The 24828-nt window shown below is 37.0% G+C and overlaps 2 protein-coding genes across 2 annotated transcripts in view; one reads left to right on the top strand and one right to left on the bottom strand.

Annotated features, from left to right (window-relative positions):
• The window catches only part of LOC139735427 (venom phosphodiesterase 2-like), a 36803-nt gene extending 21219 nt beyond the window's left edge, over positions 1 to 15584 (top strand). The window contains exons 11-26 of the mRNA XM_071646181.1: positions 148 to 213; positions 1429 to 1501; positions 2666 to 2818; positions 3614 to 3686; positions 4454 to 4494; positions 5100 to 5221; positions 6278 to 6341; positions 7436 to 7523; positions 8765 to 8949; positions 9394 to 9448; positions 10733 to 10887; positions 12104 to 12248; positions 12746 to 12823; positions 13210 to 13342; positions 13715 to 13868; positions 14559 to 15584. Coding sequence (XP_071502282.1) covers positions 148 to 213; positions 1429 to 1501; positions 2666 to 2818; positions 3614 to 3686; positions 4454 to 4494; positions 5100 to 5221; positions 6278 to 6341; positions 7436 to 7523; positions 8765 to 8949; positions 9394 to 9448; positions 10733 to 10887; positions 12104 to 12248; positions 12746 to 12823; positions 13210 to 13342; positions 13715 to 13868; positions 14559 to 14726 — 1753 coding nt within the window. The 3' untranslated portion in view covers positions 14727 to 15584. The remainder of the gene's footprint in view (positions 1 to 147; positions 214 to 1428; positions 1502 to 2665; positions 2819 to 3613; positions 3687 to 4453; positions 4495 to 5099; positions 5222 to 6277; positions 6342 to 7435; positions 7524 to 8764; positions 8950 to 9393; positions 9449 to 10732; positions 10888 to 12103; positions 12249 to 12745; positions 12824 to 13209; positions 13343 to 13714; positions 13869 to 14558) is intronic.
• A 532-nt stretch (positions 15585 to 16116) lies between these two features.
• Positions 16117 to 23304, bottom strand: LOC139735426 (cytochrome c oxidase subunit 6C-like). The gene is made up of 4 exons (XM_071646180.1): positions 23255 to 23304; positions 20740 to 20881; positions 18572 to 18739; positions 16117 to 16621 (listed from the first exon to the last, which is right to left on the bottom strand). The coding sequence occupies exons 2-3, from the start codon at positions 20852 to 20854 to the stop codon at positions 18618 to 18620; spliced, it is 237 nt and encodes a 78-aa protein (XP_071502281.1). The 5' UTR covers positions 20855 to 20881; positions 23255 to 23304; the 3' UTR covers positions 16117 to 16621; positions 18572 to 18617.
• Between the last annotated feature and the right edge of the window lie 1524 nt (positions 23305 to 24828).

Genomic DNA, 24828 nt, shown 5'->3' with positions numbered 1-24828 from the left:
TATTCTGTATCAAACCCTCCTGTCAGAAATAGGTCTTGATACAACACTTTAATTATGTATATTGTATTTCACATGGACATGGTTTGGTAAGTTTAAACTTTGACCAGTTTCGGTTGATCCTGGATCTTGTTATTGGCACTCTCTTAGTGACGTCAACTACATACAGCGAGTCGACACGGTTCTTGGTTGGTTGCGACTGCCCGACGGTTACAGGTGAATGTCTTCATAACAGGCATGCATTTTCTGAATTACCATGATACGACGATGCGATTCTATTTCGATTGATGGTCTTGACGAGCGTCAAGGCCCTAGCAAGTCGCTCGTTTTAAGCCCGCCGCGCACTAATACGACTTTCGGTCACACGACTAAGCGACTTTGGATCTGAAATAATCGAACGTGTTTGTTCTTATAGGCTATTGCGATTTATTTCGGATCCAAAGTCTGTCAGTCGTGGGACCCAAAGTCGTATACATATGCGATCGTCTCTGGAAAAGCAGCACATTGACTATCTATGATAATATAAGAATCAAACACCATTTGGCTTCCCATGATATCCCTCAAATTAGCTCTTTGCCTCCAAGTCGAAGAGAAAGAGACGTATAAAGAAAGAGGGAGAGAGAAAAAAAAAGGGAAAGGAGAGAGAAGAAAGAAAGAAAGAAAGAAAGAAAGAAAGAAAGAAAGAAAAAAGGGAGAGAGAGAAGGGGATAGCCACAACAGACATGACATGAAAGATGCGCAACAGAAAACGCTGATTCTGATGTTGATGGAACAAAGAGAGTGAAATGAGCACTGCAGAAACAGAATAATGATGCTAAATCTCGATTTTTTTCGGATTACAGTCATAATCCGTTTCAGTAGTCTTTTAATCCAGATGTCTTTTCATCCGATGATGACAATTTTAAAAATGTCTAATATTCAAAGGACTTTTCCATTTTTTTTTTTCAAACTTCACCGATGTGTGTCCTTGATATTGCTATATTCACTTTACAAATTCTAATTTGGGTGTTATTCCCCTTTAACTGTGACATTACCGTTGGCAACCCAAATCTTACAGTAAAGGCCAGTGTCATTGTAGTGGTAGTACTCAGATGGTTAGCTTGCATTTGCGAAATGTATATATGCTTGTATTGAGTAGTAGTTAAACGCACACGGTATACGTCCACAATTCTGTCCTTTTGGGCTATTCAGAGGGGCCCACAATCTACGAGCTTTGCCTTTTTCGTGGGTATCTCCATTTTTCGCACTTTGTGCAATGTTACACTTTCCTTTGACCACTTTTGTTTTTATCACAATTTCTTCAATTATTGTATAGTCTCTTTCATTCAACTATATTCTGTTTACCTTACTCTCTGTTATCAAAGGAAGTGAAATGTATTATTATGTTTTGTCGAAAAATGAAATAAACTTTGAAATTGAAATTGAATTCAGACCAGACATGGTGACCCTGTATTTCGACGAACCGGACCACCTCGGACATGACCCCGGTCCAGATTCAGATGAGGTGAGCAAGCCTGGGGTGTGGTACAATGTGGGCATGGTGTGGTGGTGGTGGTGATGTGGACTCGTAACCCATTTGGTGCGTGTTAGAAACCACATTTTTGTGATGTGTTGCTGTGCTTTTGTTATTATTTATTGTTAGTTTATGGTACAGTTTTTAGTAAAATATAAAGATCTTCATTTAAGCCTTTTATCGTTAAAAATAGTATATCATTTCTTTGCGTTGGTTGCAGAATTGTTAGAAGCCATTTTATTGTTAACTTTATTATTGATCCTCAAACTGAAGAAAAAGAAAAAGATTCCGTCCCGTAAATGTCTTTTTGAATATCACGGAGATTCAATATATTCAGCCGTACAAGTTAATTTTTCCCCGGTGTATTTGATTTGAATTGAAGTGAAAGCATAAGATACGGGGTGAAATTAAGCATTGCCAATAAATGAGAACAAGATGAGGATTTTTCAAATTCATGAAAATTCTTCCGTCGAGATGTTTTCATTGCAACTGATTGACAAATTGCCCTACATCGACGTAAATAAACACTGAATTGATCAGTGTTTTAGTAGTAGCCATGATAAAAATCATGGGCGTACATACTCGAGCAGGATTCGAACCTACGACCTCCTGATCACCGGTGATCAGGAGGTCGTAGGTTCGAATCCTGCTCGAGTATGTACGCCCATGATTTTTATCATGGCTACTACTAAAACACTGATCAATTCAGTGTTTTATTTACGTCGATGTAGGGCAATTTGTCAATCAGTTGCAAAGATGAGGATTTGTTCAACAAATTTCAACAAGCCTTGAAGGATTGAATGATAATCATTTAAATTCAGATTGTCTTTTATGTTATGAATAGATTCAATTGGATGATGTTCGTTTTTCCGGAGGTTCGTTATTCCGAAGGTTCGAAAGTCCGAAAATGAAAAAAAAAAAAAGAAGTGCCTAATACACCAGCGAACCTTTGGAAAGTTTCCTGCTGAAGAATAATTTAATAGATGGAGGGTTGGTTTTTTTTTTTCAAAAATACGTAGATATATAGCGTACAGCTATATTACGTTATGCATTTTCTCCATCTATCTCCTCTGGGCAATTGGTGTTTTCTTATGCACACTCGTTATAGGCCTACAATCCTATTTGCTGTTTCTCGTTTGTGTTATCACCCACCAGGAGAACGAGGTCCTCCAGAGAATGGACGGGATGATGAGGCGTATGATGGATGGACTGGCTGCCATGGACATGCTCGATTGCGTCAACATTATCCTGGTCGCCGACCACGGGATGTCGCACCGTGCCTGTAGTGAAACATTCATCCTGAACGATGTATATAGGCGTTCCATTCCTTACATAATTATAGGCCCTATTGATTTCTAATTAGATAATCATTTATGCATTGTTTCAGTCCTTTATGCATTTTATAACGAGATCAGAATGACACGAGTTTTGGGGTGAATTTCCGTATTCATTATCTAGAGTAGGGGAATTGTGGATAAGAATCTAATGTGAAGCATGTAGTCTTCGTATAATGGTAAGGTTCGCCTCTCTCATTTTTTTTTTTTTTGTACGTGTACTAAACCGTTGCTAGCTTTGTTAAAATACTGCTTTCATAGAAACAAAGCGTATCACATGAATTTGTGACACGTGACACTGATCTTGTACACCTCGCACTCAAGCACTGACATTTCTCACCTACATGTATATCATCCTTTCTTGAACTCACTTGCTCCCATGTTTCATTATGTTAAGACGTCAGATCAGGTGTTGAAGACTATAGTGAAAATACTCTGAGAAAGCTTGTTTGTGCTTAGGCCTCACAAATGCATTTTGTGTATTCCATCACTCCTCGTAACCGATAAGTACGTCCGTATGATTTAAAACGAAAAAAAAAGGGGGGGGGTTGTCCACCCCAACATAATTATGTGAATTCACCGAATACAAACATATCAGGGGAACGTAATGTGGAAATCTGGACAGGGCTTTCAAAAGTTGTTGTTGTTGTTGTTGTTTTAAAATGGCGATTAGGACAAACGGCGATGATCGATGATAATGATGACTAATGTCATCTTTATGATATCATCTTAATATATGCACATTTGTATTGCCTTTAAATCTCACCAGTACCTTACCTCAAGTGATTATCGCATCGTCACGACCGGAGGAACCATGTTGAGAATGTTGGCGGAGGATGGAGGTGAGTTTAACGCTGTTAAAACAAAAAAAACAAAAAACAAAAAAACAAAAAAACAAAAAAAAAAACTCATGCCTGTACAGTTTGACATCTGGAGAGGAGAAGTTTCTCACAACTGTTGTTTTCAAGACAAATTGACGTAATGTATGACACTGGTATATCACTGATATTTTCCAAGATATTTCTTTCTAGACAGTAGCTTATATACCTGATATCATAAAAATCTATCAGTTCATTATGAGCTAACAACAATTGCGTTTGATTTCCCGATTTCACTTTATTTTCACTTTATGTTCTCTACAAAGTGTACTCACACATTGATGTGATAATTTGTGTGTGTGTGTGTGTGTGTGCTCCGTTCCGTTTATATTATCATACTTCCCATTAGCCCAATCTTCTCATTTACACATCGTCCTCATGTTATCAATGAAGTATAGTAACGCTAAGAAAAAAAAAACATTCCAGTTTCTCCTTGTTCTTTTTTTGCCTAAGTGTATCAATTACCATCCCTTATTCCTCTCTCCCTCCTCCCCAACCCCTTCTTCCATTTTCTCATCTTCCTCCTTCGCTTTTTCATTTTTCTTCCATTTCTATTGTTTGTGACGTACTTCGTCAGCATTCAACCTTGATTGATGCGCCTTAAAGTAACAATAGCAATAACAATAATAACAACAACAACAACTACAAAAACGTATATAATGGATGAAAGTGCTTTAACGTTATTCTCTTAACATTCTTCGTTTGTCCACTTCTTCGTTTCTCCAACGCAGCAACTGTCTCTGATCCGGAAGAGATTGTCGAAGAATTGCTGGTAAGGGGTCATCACAAGATCTTCTCTCTCTCTCTCTCTCTCTCCCTCTCTCTCTGGGACCCCTATCTCTACACACTCCTCACGGGGTTTCCTTCATCATGGTGTTATAACCCTATTGTTTGTTTAATTTACTACAAAATATATATTATTACGCATCTTTATGATTGTTCTTATCATCATATTTATGAAATTAAATTGAAATAGAAAAATTTGAAAATGCCTTAGGCCTACGTACATGACATCATGGCACAATACCTACATGTTGGAAAGAACACAGTGTCCCACATTGTGTTCACAATGTGTTCGCATAGTCGGCTATGTGAAAACGCTCGAAATTAATAGTGTGAAGATGATTTCACACTGTGTTGTGGTTTTTACAGTGTTCACATGGTCATGTTCTGTTTCACACTGTGGATTTACGGTTCACAATTATGTTCACAATGTTAAAATGCTCGAATTTAATGATGTGAAGAGATTTCACACTGTGTTTCACATTGTGCTTCACACGGTGGGACACTGCATTCCTTCCAGCAGGGTATAATTAGATATAAGCAGATTTCCTTATTAGAGTTTGATAGTAACTTTCGTATATGCTTGTTGTTTAGTGCAAGCACGAGGTCGCCATTCCATACCTGAAGGAAGATCTTCCTAAGCGATGGCACTACAGCTTCAATGATAGGATAGAACCGGTGGAGGTCACCGTACCGGAACAATGGACTGCTTCCGGGTAGGTCACAATCGTCTGTATGACTTTTATACCCTCTATGTAACTAGCTGCCTGGAATCAGAGTATATTATGTCTTTCTGAAACGAAATGAAGATTAGTCGACATTCCAGTTACACCTGTGCTACACAACACATTTCAGTGAATGAAACAATATTTTAATCATTGTGATAGGAATGAGTTGTGAACCTCCATATTGAGTAACTTTTAGACTAGGAATATGGAGCCGGTAAATGTACGTCACTATTTTTCGAAAGTCCTGAACATTTTAATGGTATAGAAATCTAAGTACATATTAGTGTAAATTTACGACCAACTCCTTACTTTCAATGACAAAAATCAACGGGGACGATATGACAGACTGAACAAGCAAAGTACTTCAAGAATCTTTAATCCTATGAGAAGACGAAGGAGACACCTTCTCCTGGCATGCCTGGCAACCCAAATTTTATTCTGGTAAAGGGGAACTCTGGATCAGTGAAAAGTTTGTCTAAACAAAAGAGTGTTGTTTTTTTTTTCAGCACAGCAATTGAAATTTGATCAAAGTCTGGTAGAACGGTTCTTTAACAGTCAGCATGAATATACAAATGAGTGAGTTGATGATGTCATCGCCTCACAACTTAACAATATAGTGTGTACACAAAATCTTTACGTTTTCATTTTTTGTTCAAATGCATTTAAGCCCAAGTACCGAATCCTAATATTGTATGAACAAACATCATTTTGAAGTTAATCAGTCAGGAATCACATTATGTTTTACACTTTTACATCAGAAAAAAAGGTGAATATTCCTCAGTTTTATTGTACAGTATATTATCAATTTAAAATTGTGAGGTGATGACATTATCCTTACAGTCATTTGCATACTCATATCAATTGTTCGAGAACCTTTTGAACAAAAAAGGGGAAGCTTAACAATTTCATAGATTTACTAGTTTTTTAATGATTTTGATGAAATTTTCACTGTTTGCTCATAAAAGTGTACTCTTTCTATTTTGACAAACTCAGACAAACGTTGAATGACTGTCTTTTACTCTTTCATTTACTTGCTACTTTTAGAGGGGTCACAACGTGGTGTGACGGGGGCACCCACGGTTACGACAACTTGGGCAATCTTATGAAGGTGAGGAACTGTAATTCTTCATCTAAAATATTTTTTCAACATTATTACATGGCTGTATCAAATCCCACGCATATTTGCTTTACAACGTGTGATATTGTAATTATACTCTATTTTGACATATTTATAGAATATGTGTATTTATTATTGTTTTATTTTTCATTTTATAGCGTGATATGTCTTGTGAAATGAAAATGCATACATAAAATGAAAATAAGATGGAACAAACGTGGTGAAATTAAACTTATTAAGTGAAATGAAGAAAAAAAAACCAACTGAATATAAATGCAGCACGAAGTTTAATGATTCCAAAATGTTATGCTGTCCTTGTAAACGAACCGGCTTTCGTCGTAATTATATGGACACACCTATAATAATGGAGAATGCTTTGTCCATATACATTATATGTAAGTTATATCGACTGGACGTCCCATAAAAAGCTTTTAATAGCTTATGACGATCCACATAAAATGTATATGACATATTTATTCCATGTACACGTTATTCAAATAATGTGTATGATGTAGACCCTATATGTGATGATATGCATTTTTTTAAATAAATCAAATCAAATCAAATCAAATTAATCAAATCAAGTGAAAGACGTGTTCAGTCCAGAGAGTTATTGAAGGCAAGTTCACACATCTGTGCTACAGCTGCTTTCATATCTTTCACACACACACTTTTTCTGAATGGTGTGTATCTATTCCATTTAAATAATACAAGGGCAGTAATCTGAACTGCTGTTATTGTATGACAAAGTAACAAAATATTTGCATACTAGTAATATGGACACAATTGACAAAATATTTCCTTCCTGTGCAGGCCTACTATTTTTTACACAGTATTGACGTAGAAATTAAAAGTTGATAATAAAACACACATACACACAAAAAAACAACAACAGGCACACACATACACACGCACTCGAGCAAAGTGTTGAACTAGATATAAAATGCACATGTATAGACACAAAAGATACACACAAAATGATATGCTTACGAACCATCTTCATTCAAGTACTACCAAGCTTGAAATATAAATTCTTTCTAAGTCAATATACCCTGCCACGTGTGTTATTAACTTTCTCTTTTCAGGCACTGTTCGTCGCCATTGGTCCAGGTTTTAAAAGTCAAGTTGAAACCAAGCCATTCCAGAATATAGAGCTCTACAACCTCATGTGCGGTAAGAAACCTTAACATAGTTTACAACTTCAATAATCCTGCCATGGATAAGCCCCATTTAATCAAGGTCACACCTCCCTATACCGTTATACGAAACCGTTTTCTTTAACTCTTCAAAAGAACCCTTCATGATTGCACCTCCCTGGTAATATAAAGTTCGTTACTATGACTACCCTAATCTCTTTTTCTTTCATTCTGCATTCTTGCACCAATCTATACCCAGCGCTACATCTGATGTTAATCTGTGTAGCCTACTAGTATTTTTCTACTTTATAACGTAGGTCCTACGTTGTCTTTATGGTTACAGCTCGTTATAACGCCACAAATTTTCGGATTAACGAACCCTTTTTCATTTTCGGATTAACGAACCTGTAAGAATAGGGTATTTGCGTGTTTCGGATTAACGACCCTTCGGAATAACGAACCTTCGGAATAGCGAACCTTCGGAATAACGAACAGCACCCGTCTTTATAAGAATGTATTATTGCTTAAACGTGTGCGATATAGTTTCAAGTGCTGATTGTTTCAATCCAGGGATGTTCATCATCTGTATCTGGCAGTAGTGTATACAAATGCTTTATATTTTCATATTCGGATAGCGAACTTTCGAAACACAATCCTTAGTTCACTTTCGAATTGACAAACCTTCGAAATAACGAACCTCATTTCTTTTGCGGAATTTCGAACCTTAATTAGGGATAAGAACATTCGGAACAATGAACCTTTGGATTGACGAACCTGCGGAACATCGGACTGTAACCATCAAGAATGATGCGTGAGACTTCGTCATGGAGCTGCCTATAGCCAGAGGAGATGTATCTTGTGATAAATATTAACTCTTTGGAGCTTTAATAGGGAATCAAGATTTATCCAAGTTGATTAAATCATTTAAGGGACCTTACCTTCAATTCATAAAAATGTTGACCAACACTGAAAGCGAGTGTTCCTCTTAAATCCAAACTACGTTTTAACTAAGAACAGAGCTTCATGAAAGACGGTGCATTTAGCTTCACATCTTCAAAAAATGAACATGCAACTTGTTGGCCAGGGCTCCGATCGTTCTGACGAGCTTCAGAACAGATATTTCTGTTATCCATCAAGGGGCCTGTCAGTAAGTTGAAGTGCCATTTGCAAGCACTTAGAACTTAGCATATCGATGAGGTTTACATAGTATACTCCATTTACCTCTTTGCTTTGTTTTCTTTATTTGTTTGTTTGTTTGTTTTTTGTGTGTGTGGATAGAACTCTTGGATTTGGAGCCCGCCCCCAACAATGGCACAATGGGAAGTCTCCATCACATTATGCGTTCGCCGAAGCCCCTCTCCGATGTTCAACCCAACCCTGTTCCAGAAATGGAATGTCCCTTTCCTGCAACAAATCCCGATTACGACAATCGAGTTCAAAATGATACATCTGGTTGTATTTGCGTAAGTAAACAGAAATTATCACACCAAACAGAAATCTTTACAGGATAGCTACAGTGGTACTCAGTGTATCAACCATATCTAGAAATAAACTACAACTTTAAGAATATTTCTCATCACAAAATCAATGCTTATCAAAAACTTTCAAAATACACACACAAAAAAGAAGCACATCTCGCACATTAATGAGGGCATAAATTCTAAGAACAAAGACGGTCAATATCACACTACATTATTATCCGATATCCGAAATATGCCCCGGGAATATGGCACACCATTATGCTGTGATATCAATGCACAATTTTTAATGAGTATACAATATGGATTGTTTTGCTTGGAACTCATTTGAGGCACATAGTCTGAAATTCAGTGCAAACCGGTATAGTTAATGTAATGACAAAGAAAATTTCATTATGTTTGTTTTGTTTGTGGTATTTAATTCCGCAGAATGCAGTAGATGTAAAAACATATGACAAACAGCTCGATCTTTCCGATGCAGACGGTAAGTTTGTGTTTGAATTGTTTCAATTCATCATTAATATGTAGGACCAAAAAATTAAATAATGATAATCATCATCATCATCATCAATTTAAATACCCACAGTATTGAAATAATAACAAGGGCAAATGATTAGTCCAGTGATGATAATGATGACAATGTATTGAATTAGAAGTAATAGTGAGCGATTCGATTTCGTTGAAAGCAATAGATTTGATCTGTTTACATCACATACAAACTTTATAGATTTATTATAATTTTATTCATTGTTAGTTTTGTCAGTATATAGTACCATTATTATTATTATTATTATTGAATCATAATTATTCACAGTAATTCAATAATAACAATAAGAATAATGAAATAATCATGTTAATGATAAGAATGATTAATCCATGGTAATGATAAAGATGATAACAGTTATGATTGTGATGCATCGAAAGAGAAAAATACTAAACAAGATTTCACTGAAAGCAATGCATTTTATTTTTTGTTTGGTGACATCACCCTGCACCTTATCAGATTACATGATATCATATGCTGTAAAACTTCAGATCGTTCCGATAACTATATAAGAGTCTATTGATATCTTTTGCATTATGATTATCCATGTTGATCCGTGATAGTACATTTGAACCTATCAATGCGATATGTATATAATACATAATATATACATTACAGTTAACAACAAAATTATTCATACCCTTGGGAATTTTTTAGTTTTGAGGAGATTTCTTACAAGTAGATGATGGAGCGATGGTGATTGGGTGTTATATCTCAACATTTCTATTGTTATGCAAATGAGGTGAAACTGGATTAGATGTCAATTTACAGAGGACAAATAAGAGTAAAAGGTTAAAACCCAATCACCATCACTCCATCCTTGTAAGAAATCAGCTCAAAACTGATAATTTCTCAGGGGTATGAATAATTTTGTTGTTAACTGTATATGTTAGTGTATATGTACATATATATATATTTATTTATATACATATATATAATTATATATGCCTATCAATACAATATGTATATGTATATGCATATATATATATATGTTCATGTATACATATATATTTATTTATATAATCATATATGAGACAATGTATTTGTAAATACACGTATATTATTATATGTATATTATGTGATTGTATATATATATATATATATTTATATATATATATATATATATATATATAATATATATATATACATATATATATATATATACATATATATATATATATATATATCCGTGTTTATATCAACATAATCATATTTCTCCTACAGTTCAACAAGCCATGGCTGAGCATGCGCCGTTCGGCGTCCCGGAAGTGACAGTCGAAACGATGTACTGTCACTTGACCCAGACAAATTACATCACGGGATATAACCATGACATGCGGACTCCTCTGTGGTCATCTTATACGCTCCGTCAACCACAGGTGATTTTTCGAGTGGTACAAGTGTTTTAGTATGTTTATTGACTTTAACCGCCTCCAGTAATTTATATCACATTTTATATCACAATGTATTGCAATTCTGGGAGGTATGCCTTTCTCTCTCTCTTTCTTTCTGGACCAACGTTATCAGTGTTATAATCTCTCCCATGTCACCATTATTGTAATTATTTAGAATATTCGCACTGTAAAAACATCGGTGTTAGATTTAACACCATGGGTGTTGAATTTAACACTAATCAAGTGTTAATAGAGGACCACACCTACAGGTGTAGAAAATGCACTGTGATGGTTTTGAAAAGTGTTCACCTGACACTTCGTGGTGTTAATTTGACACTGTACCTGGTGATATTTTGACACTGTACTGGTGTTAATTAAAAAATGACACCACATGGTGTTGATTTGATATTTGTTGATGTTAATATCAATGGTTTAACACCCGTCCAGCTTCAATAAGAGACCACACCAGCTGGTGTTACTGTGGTGTAAATTTATTTTCACATTTTTTCAAAAATGTAGTATTTTAATGTAGAATTCTTGATCGTCTTGTTTAAATTAAAAATCAACAAGAAGTGCAGTTACTAAGAAACTCTTCAAAAAACAGTTTTATATTTGGAAATGACACCCGGACTTCTTGCAGTGCGTTATTACCATCAGATTACCAGTAACAGTCACATTCACTTTATCATTACCGTTATCATCATTTCATTGACATACCATTATAAGCAGTATCGTTATGATCATGATAGTAATCCAGACTTCTTGGTGTCTTGGAGAAGATCATTTTCCTTGTTAGTTGTACATGAACGTACAATTAAAAGATAACAAGACTAGTCAGTTGAGAAAGATAAGGGTTATCTGTGTTATCTCGTGTAGGACAATGACAAATTGACATAAATAGAAAGAGGAAAATGTATTCTTGTTGGACTTGAGGACCTCATTGATATTGTATCATGTCTCTGTCTCTATATCTTATAATAAGAAACGTGTTTGGTCATTTGTTACATGGTAATTCTAGCGAGTCCAGTGGTTTTATTCTCACTTCGTGGATAATACAGGGTGACACTGTCCATAGAACTTTCAAATTTGTTTATTAGAAAGTGATGTAACTCACGACCAATCTACTTCAGAAAGTATGAGAAGAGCTTTGTCTTTATCTTCTCTTTACTTATAATAATGTCCACACTTGTCGTCCTTCCAGTCATTCGACTCGGCTATCCCGTTGGCCGATTGCGAAGTGAGACCCGACGTCCGAGTCGACATCGACTACTCGCCGAGTTGTTCCGACTACGATGGTTTATCCGGCAATCTGGCGAACCTGGGCTTCAACTACCTATATCCTCCTTGTAAATATCATACTTCAACTTGGCACTGTTTTTCGACATTTCTTTTGTTCTCCTTCTCTCTCTCTCTTTCCATTTTATTTTGAAACTGTTTCTCTTTTAGTTCTAAATTTGGCTTTTGCTTACCGACAAAAATTATATTGATGGATATTTGTGTTATTGTTCTTTTATATCTCTTCCATATCATGTGCTGTGTGTTTTCTAATGTAAAACAAACCACAGTGTATCGAGTATTAGTATTAGGTAGGATTGGTTTTTTTTATAGTTTCCACAATAAATCAAATATTTCTATGATTTATAATCGCAAAATTTACAATGAATTTACACTTTGTCAAATTCATCTTGGGAACTCGATGACATGAAAAAAAATTAAACTCCACGTACACGTGTACGTCTCTACAAGACACAAGCATTTATTTTCCCGTCTCATAAGTGATACTTTCGTATCGATAAGTCTGATATTTTATTAACATTTTCTCCCTGAAAATTTCAAAATGCAGCCTTTTCCAGTGACGACTCAAAAATGGACGCGATGATATCATCGAATGTCGTTCCTCAGTTTAGTGGCTTCGTACAAGGTAACTCATCACTTTATTGACACTATGTGATAGAAATGACAGTGATCATGAGATCCATTATCATCGTCACGATTATAATCATGATGAAAATAATAAAGTACGTAATAACAATTATATCCTTATTATTATACCTGGTAGGCCCTACAAATAATCTTCACGGTGTTTCAGTAGTTTAAGTACTGTTGGACAAATATGTTTAATATCCACTCAGTTTTACTGATACTATCCAAGCTCACTCGTATTTGCAATAGTTAATTGAGCATGAATGAACCCACTCAACGATACTGGATTCCATATTTGTGTTCTACATCTTGTCAAGTAAGGCCCTATATATGGATATGAGTATAATACACATATGATTTATTTTCATCCCGTAATACCTGAAGACGTTTGGGATGGTTTCCTCATCCCCCATCTTTCCCACTGGGCCAACATCAGCTTGGAGATCAATGTCGTTGTCGGCCCGGTGTTCGACTACAACAGCGACGGATTCGGGGACAACAACAACACAGTAGACGGGTACGTTTTTAGGACGGTGTTCTATAGTTATTAGTTATTAGTGTAGTTATAATTCTGTTATTTTATACAAACCGAACAATACCAAGGAGCAAACGGGGGGGGGGGGGGGGTGTTCCACAAATCCCCCCCCCCTTCAGTTACGGGTCCAAATCACAGCATAAAATCGTTTACCCCAATGTTGTATAATCAAGCTCGCCTAGTACCTCCTTGGTATAACCGGTAGGCCCTACACAATGTATCAATGAAAAGGGTTGAAAGGAGACCATTTCTGGATGTTTTGTTTTGTTTTTGTGTGTTTTTTTTTTCTTGGTACTTTTGACGAGGTCGTTGGTTGTCCTAAGAAATTTGATTCACTATTTTTTCTTCGGACAGGATTACTTTTGGTGATACTATGACCTTACTGCCAACACACTTCTTCATGGTGGTGACGAGATGCAAAGGAGGCGAGGTACTCAACGACGCGTGCGCAGAAGTGCAGTCGGCTGCTTTCGTTCTGAGGAATTCCGATGGAATCAAAACTTGCCAGGTAAGTCGTAATCAAGCACCTCCTCAATTAAATCTTTAGCAACCCAGCGTGCACACTAATGTACTAGTATATCAGTGCTTTAGGTTACAGCCTATTCCTTACATTTAATTAAATAATCCCTTGTCAACTCTCACTGGTCGCTCTTATACTGGGATGGTTCCAGCAATCAGCAATTTACATCTTGATAAAAAGCGGAAACTATAAACGGAAGAATCCACTCATTCTCTCAGCTGTAATAGTCATTCACTTGTTCATTCATATGTCATAACTCACTCTGGCATTCATGTAGGCCCTACTTATCCAGCTTTTTTTTTTGTTCATCTTGATGAACTAAAGAGTTCACTTGTTCTCTCAGCTGTAATAGCCATTCACTCGTTCATTCATCTGTCCATTCATTTACTCACTCTGGCATTCCTGTACTTCATCAGCTTTTTTTTTTTATCTCTCGAATTGAAGAATCCACTTGTTCTCTCAGCCATAGTCAGTCAGTCATTATTCATCCATGCTTTCATTCATAAATTCATTCATTCACTCATTCACTCATTCAATAACTTATGTGCTGAATCAGCAGTTGTTCCACTTGAATCCACTTGTTCTCTCAGTCATAGTCAGCCATTCAATTATTCATTCATTCACTCATTCATGTGCTAGTACTTAATCAGCTGTTTTCACTGCCTTGTCTCCCACCAGACTCAGGCAGACTACGTTGAGCACCACGTGGCCACTATCTATGACATCGAGAAGCTGACTGGGCTAAGATTCTTCCCGAACATGGATGTCTACGATGCCATCGCCCTGAAACTCTACGCCCCGACCAAGACCGACCTCTGGAGAGACTGGCCGCTCATGGATCCATGAAAGATTTGAAGTCAACTCCTACAAAAATCAAGAAATTCTACGAAACCTCCTCACACTCGCCTTGCATGGAAAAAAATGAAATAATAGAGCTTACTGATTCCACAGATTACCGTACATGCATTCTCAATTCCACTTCCAAAGATACTCAAACTTTGCAATGTGCTTGTTCTCAGGAAATTGAAGGTATGAATGTGTGACATCAGTGCTTTGATTACACGCGACTTCACAGTACTGTAATACGGTTGTAATATCATCATTCCACGATTTATATGAAATTAGAAAAATGTAAAGTGAGGAGGCAGTAAAAAAAAAAAAGAATTCTCCTTTGATTGTTGATGGTGTGTGGAACACGACATGTTGTGCACTTAATTGTATTTCACACTGTTTTACCAGTCTTTCATACTTGTGTGTAATTGTACAAATTATGTGACTTTCTTGGAATGTTATTTCTGTTCTGGATTTCCCATTGAAATGCTGACTGAAACGTGTTCAAGGATGTTGTTTCTGTTGGAGTACTCTCATCCCAAATCAAAATCAAGATGCAATGAACTACATTCACCTGTTATGTACATAATTCTGTGACTGTTTTTTAATTATTATTGGGTTTTTTTTTCAAGAAGCAAACCATTTAGACATCGACAGACAAAAACGTCTTCTCATGTCCTTGGAAAATTGAAAAAGAAAGAGAGAATGGATCGGCATTGGTTTTGTAGTTTAAAACAGGGTAGCCTTGTGAACACTGCAATACACAGGTATGAATCCCCTAACTATGTAAACACATTCACCCATCACATCTTCAGTTATTGCAAAAATCAGCACACTTCTATATTGACGATTTCCCAGCATGGTTACCAAAGTGGTTTGATGAAGATGTACATATTGGGCTGATTAATGTCAAATTGTTTAAATTTACAAGATTCTCTCATCAAATGTACTGTACATGTATAATCTGAACATGATGACATTGGCTCATCGAAATATATAATATTGTACCAACAGCTCTGAGCTGTTTTAATTATTTTGATGAATTCATGTTACCTCTTTGAAGATGTATTTCAATGATAATGACACAAAACTGCTCAATAAACTTCCTTGATATTTATAAGACTGGATATGTTTCACATTCATTATCTGCATGTATGACTGCTCATGCTTGATATGATGTGTGATTTGATATGTGGCATCTAAACAGATTTGTTGCAGTGATGGGACGAGTCAATTTTGAGACCATCTTATCCCCACCTTATGTAAGAAATGTTCATACAAACTGTAAATTTGACATCACAGCACACACATTCTTCTCCACCACTCTCTTCTATGCAACTGTAACTGGAAAACTGCAACACGGATGAAATGTCATGACAAAATCATACCTCTCAAGTTCAATAAATCATTTATTATAATAATTATAACAAGACATGTCAAAATGAGAAAGCATGAGGACGTCACTCAATTGATTTCAGGTTTCCAGCAGGCTCCCTCGTTGAAGCAAGTGTGAATGCTTATGACCAAAGACCATGAGAATGCTGTGTAAGCAGGACCAGCGGTGAAAGGACAAACTTCATAGTCCAAACCATTCTGTAATATGAAACCACCTGTCCCCTCATGTTTCTCAATGTTTCAATAAGAGTGGCATCTGCCCAAGAGGACAGTAGCTGTGGTTGATTTAATCAATCCATCGTTGATAAATGTGGGCTAGGCCAATATTGGCCGCAAAGAATGAATGAGAGCAGTGTGTATTAGTGAAGTGTGACATGGGGACTTTGGATCAGCTGAGAAACACACAGGTGACACCACACAGCATACCAAGGACTGAGGCTGACAGCACATGTTGCACACACAGGTTTTCTGTACAGTGGTTGTTGATGAAGTCCTCCATTGGTTGTCTCATATACCTGTAAGGAAAGGTTGCCAAAAACAAACAACAGGAAGACAGTATGAGGGTGAGAAAAGACAAGAAGCCAAATTCACAAAACAGTACAGTGTGATCCTGTTAAAACAAAGTTACAACAGAACTTAGTGACAGTGAAATAAAAATTCAGGTCCCAAAATCATTAGCAATACTTCTTTATATACTCATTTGTTCAGCTATGATGGAGTTTCAACATAATGAAGGAAAACTGCCAATCCCGAGCACTTTGGTTTAAGAGGAGTTGTCTGTTTAAGTCAAATCTATCATTTGAATTTAGTCCATGGACTAAATCAAACACAAAACCGATGTACCCTGCACATGAATGTGTCAGCTTGCATTAGTCATTGAATGTCCATGACTGTTCACAATGTGTTGTGCACAAATATGAAATCAACACTTTGGATAATCCATGAACTAAATTTGAACTACCCTGACTGAAGATTGAATGGTGAGGTTGAATGGTGGACAGAACTCAAGAAAAAAGACTGGGAAACAAATGAAGACTTCCCTTACAGTAAAATGTTTTATACTATGTAAGGGGCAGAGATCATACAGTTGGCTGCTAACAGATCAAATACACCGTATGTGCATCTTCTTTGAAAGTTAAAGTCAAAGCAATGCTACACAGATCTGTCAAGATCTGGCAAAATCTCTCACTTGTGAAAAGTACTTCACATGAACAAAGTCATCCTGATGCAACATTGTCCTTCAGAAGCACTAAAGTCCACCATTTGTTTTAGTGAGGGAGAAGGAATGTAATACTTCAGGAAAAACCAGTTTTGCGAGATAGCTCATATCTATGGTACATGTACACCAGATATGTTTCCATTTAGAAACTTTTTTTTCTGTTTTCCTTCTTTTTTTTGGGGGGGGGGGGTCAATGTGTAAACAGAACAGTTTTGGGTCAATGGAGTATGCTGTGAAACAAAACTTTGTACAAACAGTAATGGCTACTGTAAACGTCAATATTTTCGCGCAATTAACTTCTCGCACTGGGCGGCTCACAAACATATTCACAGGTTCTTGAAGTCACGCTGTGCAATTGTCATACCATTCAAAACGTTCAGATAAGATTGTGATTATATTTTTGTGGGTTTTTTAATTCACGCTGGCCAAAAGTAGGGAGAAATATGCGAAAATTAATGTACCGCGAAAATTTCTGCGTTTACATTAATAACTAACTTCTTGCAAGTCTCTTTTATCAAGTCCTGTTCATCTATTTCATCAGTGTGAAAAAATGAGAGGCAATTCTTATATATTCAGCACAAAGTCCCTAAAATATGATTCAACATTTTTGATTATAAATTTCATGCAAGGCAACCGCATAAAAAAGGAGTACATGTATTCTGCAAATGTTATATTGTCTGACAACTCAGAGCATTGCAACTGATTGACAAATTGTTCTAATTGTTCTAATCCTTATAGCATGCAGCGGGTACTGCTTTGTTATTCAAATTCAACAAATTCTTCCGTCGAGATGTTTTCATTGCAACTGATTGACAAATTGCCCTACATCGACGTAAATAAGCACTGAATTGATCAGTGTTTTAGTAGTAGCCATGATAAAAAATCATGGGCGTACATACTCCAGCAGGATTCGAACCTACGACCTCCTGATCACCGGACAGGCGTCATCTCCACTAGACCACCGAGCTTTCGCCCGACAGCAAGTGTTGGTTCTAATCCTTATAGCATGCAGCGGGTACTGCTTTGTTATTCAAATTCAACAAATTCTTCCGTCGAGATGTTTTCATTGCAACTGATTAACAAATTGCCCTACATCGACGTAAATAAGCACTGAATTGATCAGTGTTTTAGTAGTAGCCATGATAAGGCTATAAGGATTAGAACCAACACTGAATGAACACTGATGAAAACATCTCGACGGAAGAATTTGTTGAATTTGAATAACTCAGAGCATGTAGATACTAACCTGAATTGAAGATGGGACATTCTAACTACAGAAAGCGATGACAACACTACTCTTCACTTAGAGGTCTCGCAGACTGGAATACTCCGAGCTCTCTCATCCTCTCAAAGTCAGCTTGGGCATCATATGTCTTGTAGAAATTTGCATATCGAGCTTTCCTGGCATCACACACTGAAACAGAGCATAGAGATGTCATTTATGTTGCATTCAAGTTCCTTTATCTTCATCAACAATCTAACAAAACAAACCAACAACAGTAACAAAATGATAGTGACAAATCAATACGCACTACTCTCAGGGTGCTAGATAACTTCTTTTTTTTTTACCACTTCCACAGTCAAGCAAGCAGATTTTCAAATTGTTGTAGAATACTTGTGCAAACATGAATTTGACTTGCTCATCACCATCAAAACAGTCATTATCTTTGGGCCTCTGTATTGTTGACTTCATCGGTTTGCATGGGGAAACAATGGAAGAAAAAAAAGGGGGGCTTCAAAACTTTTTGCTTGTCTGATTTAAGCAATAGTAACTCCCGTTTACGTCGGTACTCAGCAAAGTCCAATTCTGGATATGATGCTAGGCAAGGCTGCCAAAATGAACTCATAGAAATCATGGAGAGTCCACAGAGGAATTGGGGAGATACACATATTCTAGCGTGTTACATGTACATGCATCCCAAGAGAAGATAACAATTCTCAAATCGGGGAGACTTTCTGTCTCTTGTTGGAAATGAAATACGCTTTTTTTTTCTTTTTTTTTTAAAGGGAGCTACCTGCACAGTGAGGGGGACTTAGCAAGTCAACTATTGAAGGGGGCGAGAAAGGAGATCAAAACAAAAATAATGAACCATGAAACCACATATAATAGAGTGAACTGAAAAGTAACACTGGTCAAATTCAATATTTAAAGAGCATTTGATATAAAATTTCACAAAGGGAATTTAAAAGTATTTGCTCAGAGAGGAGCCTGAGCTAAGGTCATTTCTACAATCAGCATCCTTATTTTCATTCTTAATCAGCAACAGATCATTATGTGCAATATTGTTGGCACACTATTCAACAGCAAAATTCATATGCATCTAGACTGCACACAAATTTATGGAGCTATTGCTATGCTCAATGTCGACTGAACATTATAACATACGCTATTACGACAATAAGACCAGTAAGACTAGCAAAGAGATCACATGCAATGGAAAAATTTTGGTTAGAAGAGTGCATGAAAAGGAAAAGAAATGTGTAATTGATTACAGTTCAACCTTGCTTAACCCTAACAGGGCCGCTCCCCCTCGACGTTTCGCGCTATAATTCTGTAACGCGAGAAGGCCTCGTCAAGAGGCATTTTGACTTTGTTTGTTCAAGTCTCGCGCAACTTTTGAGACCAAATTTGCGACGTCCCCGCATAATTTTGCGAAGCCACGCCCATTTTTGTAACGGAATGTCGCCCTAAAACAGGCACAATTTTGTGATTTTGTGTACATTTCCTATGGAAAACAGTGCTATGTCATGAAAGTCATAAAAACCTGATTATTTTTACAATTAAATCACTTTCATGGATTAGTTTTGTGCTAATTATGGTAGAAAAGTGGTCAGTGACAATTTCCAATGAAAAAACAAAGAAAAAACAAAAGTTGACAAACAAAGAAATACATAAGAAATTCTGAAAACAATAAAATACATAAGAACTGAAATGAATTTTGGAAGTTTTTGTGATGTACAATTGTTGAATATGCTAAAACAGATTTACAGATCAAAAATTAGACTCTCAATGCTTTTAATTACGCTAAAATATGATCTTGAGCTTAATTTGCATACTCAATTTATTAAAATTAGAAATTGACGCATGCAAAATTTCATCGTGATCACACCACCGATGGCTAAGATCTCAGGGGGGGCGGAATCCATCCCCCCCAGTCTGAGCATAGCCAAAAAAGCCCGGCCCCTTTAGGGTTAAGTTGACCTCACTTATGTCAAAAAACTGCCGAAGTCAAATGTCTTTTCAAGTTCTCTTCTCTTCATACTGTATTCTATTGATTTTAATCCCTTGAAGTCAAATTTTCATTTTTTTAAGTTGGCACAATTTCTTTAGTCCAAATAGATTCAACTTAGGCAAGGTTGACTGTATTTAAAAAGGTACTTTTGAATGCAGTAAGATGGATGGCTTAAACTTACAGAAGATCTTGACAGAAGCAGCTCCAATGACTGCTAACGAGGCTCCAATCAAGAAATGCCTGGTGAGAAAGCTGCTGAGCAGTCCCCTCATCTTTGGCCTGGGCAAAGCAGACATGATGGCTCCTAGTGTCAGCAGCAAATTCTGCAAGAAAAGAAGCACAGGTGAGATACAAGATCACCATTTCATTGGTTTTGATCATTTCGACACCCACAGAAGACATGGGCAGGATCTCCGCGGAACATATTCCCGACAACCAGATACAGACTGATCTTTCGATCAAGTTCCCTTCAACTTCAATTTCAAGCTTCGTAGCATCTCGAGAAAACATGACGAACACGAAGACCCGAAGTTGAGAGATCGATCAGAGACTTAACTACACGCAGCCGCTGTCGCGAAGCGACGCGGCTGCACCTCCATTCCCTCGCAGACGTTGTCATTTTTCAGTGTGGTTGTGCGACTCCTTCATGAATATCTTTATTAATCGTGGAAAACTAAAATACAAGGAATTATCGTAATCTATGATAATCATTCAATAATCGGTACGCGATTTTTTGTTTAATTACGTCAAAAACTCACCGAAATCTGTGGCTGAAATCAGGTCTGTAAACGTCCTTATTGCTTCACTCCTCATTGCTTCACTCCTCATCTGCGTGTTTACTATTTGAATGGCATTCACTCTCATCTCGTATAGAGTAAGTGCACTAGTTCGCGGCCATGCACCAGTTCGCGGCCGGGCCAGCGGTCTCCAGTTGATAAAATCTGGCCAATGGGCTGGCAGCCCGGTAACTTGTCACCATTCAACGGAGAATATCCGGCACAACATCAACATACCTGGGACTAACAGCAGTGCGAGGTCTAGTCGCTGTAAAATCTCTTGGAAACCAAGGTGTTCACCGCAAGAGCTTGAATTATAGGTATTATTAACACGTAAGTCAACTATTCTGGACGTAGCTAGACGGCTGTCATGTCCTTATATGTCGTTTTCTTGTTGAAATATTGATCGTAGAGGAGGGTTAGAATGTGATGACTACTCACCACGGACGATACATTGAAAATGACGAATCGCGAAGGAAACGGGGGGAGGTCGCGAACCGGAACACCATAGAGGGCGCTTGCTCTATATCGCGTCCGGGGGTAAAACGCCAGCCAAAATAAGCGTACAGAAATATAGAAAAGCATTTGAAATAGAACAAAAATATATTTTTTATTAATAAAACAAGTAAATTGAAAAATAAGATCACGCATCCATATACTTTGATGACTTGTAAGGGCGTGCCTCATAGCTGTCCCTGATCTTCAGTTCTGCTGTCCCTCATATTCCTTGAAGTCCTCTTCCTCTTCCAATTTGTCAATGGCTCATATTCAGTAATTTGGGGAAAATTTTGAGGAAATAGTTTTATTAATCAAAACTAATATTTATAGATTGGGAAAATAGCATTTACAGTTTGATATGTTTCATTCTTGATGGAAAAAAACAAGTCACTTTGCGCTGGACAAAACCCAAAAGCGCGAGGCGGCCGCGAACCAGAACACCCCGGCCGCAAACCGGAACGCGCTGTACCGGATCGCGGCCGCGGTCTTTTTTGACCAACGGGATGGACATTGGTCTTGCAATGGTGACAATATGGTGTATTGGTAAGTGGTCAATCTCTATGATATAACCTGGATTAGAGCAATCTGCACGTTTGCATTTCAGAGTGGAAAAACCCTTAAGCGGCCGCAAACCGGTGCACTTACTCTACTACAACGTACAACGTACTACGTAGGTAGTCGGAGAGCTAGAGGGCGCCTCTCCGACTACCTACGCTGTACGTTATAGTATACGAGAGTGAATGCCATTCAAATAACACGCAGATGAGGAGTGACGCAATAAGGACGTTTACAGACCTGATTTCAGCCACAGATTTCGGTGAGTTTTTGACGTAATTAAACAAAATATCGCATAGGCCTACCGATTATTGAATGATTATCATAGATTACGATAATTCCTTGTATTTTAGTTTTAAACGATTAATAAAGATATTCATGAAGGAGTCGCACAACCACACTGAAAAATGACAACGTCTGCGAAGCAACGGCTGCGTGTAGCTATCAGAGACTCAGAGTTACAACACAACAGCCTTGTCGCCCTCGAATAAAATAGCTAGACTTCTAACTGGTGTTCTAGGGTTCTTTGATTGCAGACCCTACTCACATGATAAAATCAGTCCAGAGTCATCCATCACCAATACAAAATGATCACTAACTTGGCACTGTCTAGATCTAATTGCATTGATTGGTTTGTACGTTGTAATTTACATCACTAAATTTACGTGTAAAGTTACCGTAGGTTTTTCTATGTAGAAATCTACACAGTTTGTAACGTGACCATGGAATGTGCAAGTACTGGCACCGATTTCATCAAATCCAACAGCAAATTCGATAAAAGAGCTCTAGATATCGGAACCATTATCTATCTACTTTGTACTTTCATGCAGAAAATTACGTACATCATGAAGAATGTGTGAATCTTACCTTGGAAATGAGAACTTTTCGTAGTGCCCAGCGAACGTGCTGGCTTGATCTTACAATATGGCCGGCGCCGGTAATTTTTCCTTTTCAAACACAACGCCCTCTTTAGTTGCGGAAGGTCCAAGACGAATGCACGATTATCTAGTATGTGTACAGAGCTTTGAATATCCCCAGGACCCCAGCAAGTGGTGAAAAATATCTTTGATTGGGCCTACTCATACATTATATTAGGCCTATACTTTGTAGTCTGCCTCCGAGCTCCTAGTCCTAGGTCCATATTGTATCATTGCACCCTAAGAGAACGTATGGTGATCTATCATCAATAATACATGCAAACAGAGTGCATAAAAAAAACCAACAACAACAACTATAAGTTTCCAATATGCGTATAGATTGCTATTTAATACGTACGTGCATTTACTTCGACGGTCGATCATAATTCCGGTACTATAATAGGCCTAGGCCCTACATGTTTTAGTACATGTAGTGCACCATTAATAATTCTGTTCATATATAGCATCGTGTTTTCTTACCCTCATCACCATGTCAACAGAATAGAGATCACGATAACATTATGCTTTGTGTTTCCTTGTAGGGCCTATAGTTTTTTCAAATTGTACGTTTTCAGTGTTGTCACTGTGATATGTCTAAACGTTATACTACGGATACATGTTTGCTTTCGGGTGTAACAGTTAAAATGAATGTTGTGTAATGTAAAAGCATGTCATTCTCAATGTCGGTTATTGTGACGCTTTTGTGGCGGTGGGTAAAATGTGTTTGCGTGTTTTAGTTTTGATACAGTCGAAAGTCCAGCGAAGGCTAAACGTTGCTGACTGCATGTGAATAAAGAAACTCAATATACAAAATGTACGTCTTTAATTGTTTCTCTCGTTAGATGAACATGTTCAAACAGACAAGGAACGGTAAGACAGATAAGTGAAATATGAAGTTATATTTATTTGACATGATTGTAATCTTATTTTAAACACAATTGATTTAAAACAACATGGTATTTTAAACATGTATATACTCTGGTAAATGATTTCAAAGAAAATAGGGCCTACATCATTATCCATGAAGAATGCACATGCGCCTAATAGGAGAATATAACTTAGAAATTCACATTAAAGGGATCAAATGAAGAGTTTGTTTGCAAAAACCGATATGTCGATATTTGCCAAATGGAGATATTTGCGATTAAAGGTCAAGAAAAATAAAGAGAACGATAAGAAAATTTTTGCTTCTTTTGACCATAACTTCAAAAATGTACCTTTATATGTAGTGACCAATATATCATTTAAAAGGTATTATTTTGTACTTTATGACAGAGACCGTACTTCAAAATCTTCAAAAATTGACTTTTCGGTTTTTGCAAACAAACTCTTCATATTATAGCTTTGGTTGAGATCTAATTTCAGGTTTCTAACATTTTTTGGTGAGATATGAGAAACCTCTTATGAAATATGAAAGAGCATGTAATTCCATGAGGAATTCAGGGGCGTCACCAGCTTTTTTTCAAGGGGGGTGCGATTTGACACTAAATGTACCTGCGAGATTCTTTTTTTTAAAATTTGATT

This window comes from Diadema antillarum, unplaced genomic scaffold (assembly GCF_040938485.1).
Source record: "Diadema antillarum isolate AM-2024a unplaced genomic scaffold, OU_Dant_1.0 seq00000577_RagTag, whole genome shotgun sequence".
Lineage (NCBI taxonomy): Eukaryota > Metazoa > Echinodermata > Echinoidea > Diadematoida > Diadematidae > Diadema > Diadema antillarum.
The sequence above is the reverse complement of the archived record's forward strand: the minus strand, read 5'-3'. Positions and strand labels throughout refer to the sequence as shown.

What these genes read in the sequence shown, in the direction of transcription:
- LOC139735426 (XM_071646180.1), bottom strand. Translation starts at nt 20,854, where the DNA reads ATGTCTGCTTTGCCCAGGCCAAAGATGAGGGGACTGCTCAGCAGCTTT. An exon ending in TGCTTCTGTCAAGATCTTCT is followed by an intron (nt 18,740 to 20,739) that starts GTAAGTTTAAGC and finishes GCTCTGTTTCAG; the next exon opens with TGTGTGATGCCAGGAAAGCT.